Source organism: Emys orbicularis, chromosome 12, assembly GCF_028017835.1.
Source record: "Emys orbicularis isolate rEmyOrb1 chromosome 12, rEmyOrb1.hap1, whole genome shotgun sequence".
Taxonomy (NCBI): domain Eukaryota; kingdom Metazoa; phylum Chordata; order Testudines; family Emydidae; genus Emys; species Emys orbicularis.
Window position 1 is genome coordinate 42,081,293 of NC_088694.1, and position 6,422 is coordinate 42,087,714.

A 6,422-nucleotide genomic window follows, 5' to 3' on the forward strand; every position below is an offset into this window, starting at 1 on the left:
TCTCCTGAATCAAGATGGATTCCAGCAAGTGCTTGTATGGTTTTTTGGGCAGAAAAATTTCCACCAGCCCTGATAAGAAGTTACCATTTTAACAGGATCTTTAAACCTTTATTTAAAAAAGAATCTGTCATTAAGAAAATCGAAACAGAGAATATAAACTTCGTGTAGCTGCTGAATTTCCAAGGTGGATTGATGTAAATTAGGATTGTGCAGCCGGAATAAATATTGAACATCAAGTGGTATTATTTACATTGTTACATGGGAATATATCTAGAAGTAATAATAATAATAATTAATAATAAACATAAGTGCTTAAGGCTTAATTATGTTCGAAAGAGCTTGACAGAAAAAAATGCTCCCTGAACTACAGAATGTGGTCCGAAAAGGAAGAGATGGTGGAACATATGTTTAGCATACATATACCTTCTCTCCGTTCCACCGTCTTGTATTATCCGCATGTTATTTTCAACTGAGTATATACACCTTATTTGTCCCTGCATGCAGGTAAAGTGACAAACATGAACAATCAAAGCACAGTGACAGAATTCAGACTCCTGGGCCTCTCGAGCTTCCCAGAAATGCAGCCGTTACTCTTCATGAGCTTCCTGATTATCTACCTGCTGACCTTGGCTGGCAACCTCTCCATTTGCTTGGCTATCTGGGCAGATCAAACTCTCCACACGCCTATGTACTTTTTTCTGGTCAACTTGTCTCTCTTAGACATCTCATACTCTTCCGTCACTCTCCCCAATATGCTAGTGACATTGGTTGCCAAGATTAAATCTCTTTCCTTCTCCAGTTGCATGGCCCAGCTATACTTTCTCATCTCCTTTGCTGGATCTGAATCTTTGCTTCTTGCCCTGATGGCTTATGACCGCTACATGGCAATATGCCAGCCTTTGCACTACACAACCATCATGAACCAGAGGACTTGTATGTCCTCTGCCATTGCTATATGGATAGGTGGTTTTGTCTACTCTATGTTACATACGTTCTTCATAGCCAGGCTACCTTTCTGTGGTCCCAATGAAATCAACCACTTCTTCTGTGAGATCCCTCCTTTGATCAAATTGGCCTGCATGGACACCTATTTTAATGAGGTGCTGGTTTTTCTGCTCAGTGGAGCAGTAGGTGGAAGTTGCTTGCTGCTGATTTCCACATCATATGTTTACATACTATCCACCATCATGAAAATCCACTCGGCCCAGGGCAGATGCAAAGCCTTCTCAACTTGTGCTTCCCACCTCCTCACCATCCTGCTGTTCTATGGCCCGGGTTTATTCACCCACCTCCGTCCCTCCTCCAGCTACTCCATGGACATTGGGAAAGTGGTCTCTGTGTTTTACACTGTGGTCACACCCATGCTGAATCCAATGATCTACAGCCTTAGGAACAAGGATGTGCAAGCTGCCTTCAAGAAAGCCATGGGAAGGAGTAGGAAATAGCCATGAAGAGGGAGCCAATTCTTTCTTTGAATGCAACAACATGTTGCTAAAAAAAGGGCTCCCTAAATTATTTGGCAGCTGATTGAGCACCAGGATTCAGAGTAGGGGTGGAGGGAACTTGACATTTTCTTCAGTTACCTCAGCCCCAACTCTGGTGCATTCCCATTTAGCATAGATACCAACCGAAGACATTCCCATCCATTATGGCAGTGTACCTGGCCATTCTCACTCTCCAAAGACATTGATTTATTACAATAATCCCACTCACCCCATCTAAGGGCTTAAAATATTCCCAGCCATCACATCCACAAGGGAGACACCATTCCATCCATGACTCTGATCTTGTAAGATCATTCTAGACTCATGAGACATTGCTGTGAAAGTTTAGTAGCATTTATCTTATGTACTTTGTACTGAAAAAAAAACATCATTACTAACTCCCTGGGCACTTTATGATTGTTAAATTATTTCAGAAATTAATTAATTTATTTTGTTTGGTCTGAGCATGTGCACTGCTGCCTCATTCCGTGTGGCCAGATACCTAAGCCCCAGTCTGATTTATGAACTGGGGGAAGATAGGAGTGTTAGAGTGCTTTCCCTTCACCCCCTCCCCTGGTTCTTGTCACACAGACAGAACACAGAAGACCAGAAGTTCGAAGTGCAGGCAATGCAATGTTTATTGGGGTTAGTTCGAAGCAAACATATCCATAACTCTACACGCCAGCAGAGTCTGTTTCCCAGTGTTCCATTCCCAGCTCTGAAACTGCAGAGCATTTACCTCGTGTCCCCCTTCCCAGGACTGATGCCACAGAGCATTGCCTGTGTCCCCATTCTCCATTCCCCATTCCCACCACCTCCTTCTTAACAGGCCCAAATATACCTGCAATGCATGCCCACAGTCCCACCAGTTTTGTATCCCATGGGAGGGGTGAGGAGTGAGATTGTGCTATGGTCAGAGACAGGAATTTTTGGGAAATAGAGAATGGGGAACGGGGACATAGATGTTAGAGTGATTTCCCTTCACCCGTCCCCTAGGTCTTGTCACACAGACAGAAATCAGTGTTTATATTAAAATATATGCATGCATATGTATGATTGTGGGGGCGGGGGAAGAAACAACAAAATGCCTCCAATTGAATAACTCAGCCACACCACCCTCTTCAGCACAAAGCTTCCAATATGTAAAGTGAGGCATTGGAGTTGAACTTAATGGATGTTTGTCATCTTTTAAGTAATCTGCTGAGTCAGTGCTGACCTCATTTCCCCAACATGCCACTAAGGGATGATTGTGTTCTGAATCAGAGCAAAACCCCCAACAAATGTGAAATTTACTGTAAAACATTTTGTTTTTAAATTAAATTAGTTCTGGGTCAAACAACACACACACACACACACACACGTAATAAAATAAATTTATATACATACACAATAAAATAAAAATCAAAAATAAAATTCTAAAATAATATAATATACAATGAAGTAATATAAAGTTAAAATAATCTAAAACATTGTATAATTAAACAATAAAACAAATTAAAATATCAATTGTAAAAATTAAAGAAAATATGTTTTAAAATGAAATATCTAAAGATTACTCTCCTATAAGGATGGCCTTGAAGAATAAATAAATAAATAAATTGCAATAAATAAATACAATAAATAAATTAAATTGGCTGAAATCATTCCCACATAATATTTCAATTTTTATGAATCAACATGTTCCACAGGAAAAATTTTCTCACTGAAAATTTTTGTACAGCGTTGTTTACCATCATTTCACTTTTTAAAAAGCACTTAACACTAAGCTATCTGTACATCATAGTTTACTCATCCACTATATTTCATTTGATTTTTATTTTTAAATTCCCTTTATCTTTTTGCTTCTAATTTTCATTTTTTATTTTATATTATTTTACATTATTGTATACTATAATGTGATGTAAAATAAAAATATAAATGGAAATAATATAAAACAGAATGAAAATCATATAAAAAGATAAATGAAATGATACATATAAAATAATCTAAAAATAATAAAATTAAAATATAAAATAATTAAAATAACATAAAATATTAACATAAAATATAAACATGAACAAAATAGCACAAACATATTATAACATGAAACTGTTTTTTAAATGTAACATAAATGGAATTACAAACAAAAATATTGTTTTCCAATGAAAAATTGGAACATTCCTGCCCAATAAAGGCCAGCCATGCTGAAACCCTTTGTTTCATTTTTTTTCAGTTGACACTTTTCTGTGGGGATTGTTTCAGTTTTGAAGAATCCTCATTTTTCCAGCAGAAAAAGTTTCCATTGGAAAACTGTTGACCAGTTCTAGTCACCATTATTCACTTTTCTTCAAGCATCTAATGCTATTGGTTTCTTCACCCACCACTGGATGCAAATTACTCCCATTGACTTCACAAAACCTATGGGGATCTTTCTGTAAGAGATGAAGGTGGCAACCTGGGGTTCGGAAAGTGGGAATATGCCCCTGAAACTCCACCAACTGTACCCTCCCTTCAGACACACTGTTGACACCAGCATGGTGCTAGTATGCGCACTGTGCTGCCAGTAGAGGGATGATGGTGTCAGAAGAGGAGGTATCCCATCAGAGATGACCCTAAAGCTGCAAGCACTGCTATTGGGGTGCTGTATTGCAGAGAAGGGGGTGGGTAGGTCAGTACCAGCTTAGTGCTGGTCCCCAGCATCCCAGTGTGATGCTGCACAGAGAAGAGTTTGGGGTCTCCATAGGGGTGCAATTCTCCCCTCTGAGTGAGAGCTGATTTCAGAGTTCCAGTGGTTTCTCTTTCAAGAGTGCCTAATGGGACCTAGGTACCTAACCCACTTAGGTACTTTTGAAAATCCTACTCTGCATCTTTGAGTTCCTAAATACCTTTGGAAATCTAGCCTATGGTCTGTCCATCTATGTCATGTTGGTTAACACACTCGTTTATCACATAGGTTTTAGGACTTCTTAAGGATTTAGAAACATGGGGATTGCCATAATGGATCAGACCTGTGGTCCATCTAATCTAGTGTGCTGTCTCTCTGAATTTAATACTGCTTATAACATCCTTTAGGGATCCTTATCTAGTCTCTTGCTCTAGATGTTGTCATAGATAGAAGGAATAGCAAGTTGTCATAACTATAAAGGGAAGGGTAACAGCTCTCCTGTGTACAGTACTATAAAATCCTTTTACCTGTAAAGGGTTAAGAAGCTCGGGTAACCTGGCTGACACCTGACCCAAAGGACCAATAAGGGGACAAGATACTTTCAAATCTTGGGGGGGGGGGGAAAGGCTTTTGTTTGTGCTCTTTGTTTTGGTTGTTGTTCGCTCTTGGGACTGAGAGGGACCAGACATCAATCCAGGTTCTCCACATCTTTCTAAACAAGTCTCTCATATTTCAAACTTGTAAGTAAACAGCCAGGCAAGGCGTGTTAGTTTTTATCTTTGTTTTCTCAACTTGTAAATGTACCTTTTACTAGAGTGTTTATCTTTGTTTGCTGTACTTTGAACCTAAGACTAGAGGGGGGTCCTCTGAGCTCTTTAAGTTTGATTACCCTGTAAAGTTATTTTCCATCCTGATTTTACAGAGATGATTTTTACCTTTTTCTTTAATTAAAAGCCTTCTTTTTAAGAACCTAATTGATTTTTCCTTGTTTTTAGATCCAAGGGGGTTGGATCTGTATTCACCAGGAGTTGGTGAAAGGAAGGAGGGGGGATGGTTAATTTCTCCTTGTTTTAAGATCCAAGGGGGTTGGATCTGTATTCACCAGGAGTTGGTGGAAGGAAGGAGGGGGGATGGTTAATTTCTCCCTGTTTTAAGATCCCAGGGGGGTTGGAACTGTATTCACCAGGAGTTGGTGGAAGAAAGGAGGGGGGATGGTTAATTTCTCCTTGTTTTAAGATCCAAGGGATTTGGATCTGTATTCACCAGGGAATTGGTGAATGTCTCTCAAGGCTACCCAAGGAAGGGAATTAGCTTTGGGATGGTGGCAGTGGACCAGATCTAAGCTGGTAGTTAAGCTTAGAAGTCTTCATGCAGGCCCCCACATTTGTACCCTAAAGTTCAAAGTGGGGAAGCAGCCTTGACACAAGTGCTGACTGTGCTCAGAAATGTATGCAATGTCATTGCATCCCTGTTGGTCCCAGGATATTATAGAGAGACAAGGTGGATGAGGTAATATATTTTATTGGACCAACTTCCGTTAGTGAGAGAGACAAGCTTTAGAGCACCGAGTTCTTCTTCAGGTCTGGGGAATATACTCAGAGCATCAAAGCTAAATACAAAGTCTAATAAAAATATCACCACTACCCACTTTGTCTCTCTAAATATCTTGGGAGGGACACGGCTACAACAGCACTGCATAACAACAATGGAAGATATCAAATTTTGCTGTCCAAAATGGAAACTCCACAACATGTAGATAAAGAAGCAAAATTTAACAGCGACATCTGCTTCCTGAGCAAATGCAAGAAATAAAACATCATCCCTAGAGATGTCACCCATCTATAATGTTCTGACCACTCACCTTGAATGGGCCCTTGAAATATTTGTTAGCTACTTATGCTAAACTATCTGTTTCACCTTGTATTAGCTGTGACACTCTGAGTAATCTTCAGGGAACATACCTTACTCAAAGTCACTTTAACTGCCCTCTTTGAGCAATGACCCAATAATATCCATATCACAATAATATACATAACACACATAACTCACACATTTTGCTTTTCCATTCCAGGCTCTACCTGCCTGTGGGGGCTGACCAGAGTGGGGGACAAGTGGGGCCCATTTGCTGTGGGGGGGGGGATTCAAGGGTCTTCCAGCAGGTTGATTTCCACTAACATCAGGCCCATAAGAAGAACTCCTGTGCCCCAGAGAGACGAAGCCCTCTGTCATCCTAAAACCCTAAATCCCCCCTCCCTAACCCCCAAGATGTCACTGCCCCACCCCTGTATGCAGAG

The 6,422-nt window shown here is 40.0% G+C and overlaps 1 protein-coding gene across 1 annotated transcript; it reads left to right on the forward strand.

Annotated features, from left to right (window-relative positions):
• The first annotated feature begins 518 nt into the window (after positions 1–518).
• LOC135886825 (olfactory receptor 5AR1-like) lies at positions 519–1,445 on the forward strand. Its single transcript, XM_065414612.1, has one exon. The coding sequence runs from the start codon at positions 519–521 to the stop codon at positions 1,443–1,445; it is 927 nt and encodes a 308-aa protein (XP_065270684.1).
• The last annotated feature ends 4,977 nt before the right edge of the window (positions 1,446–6,422 follow it).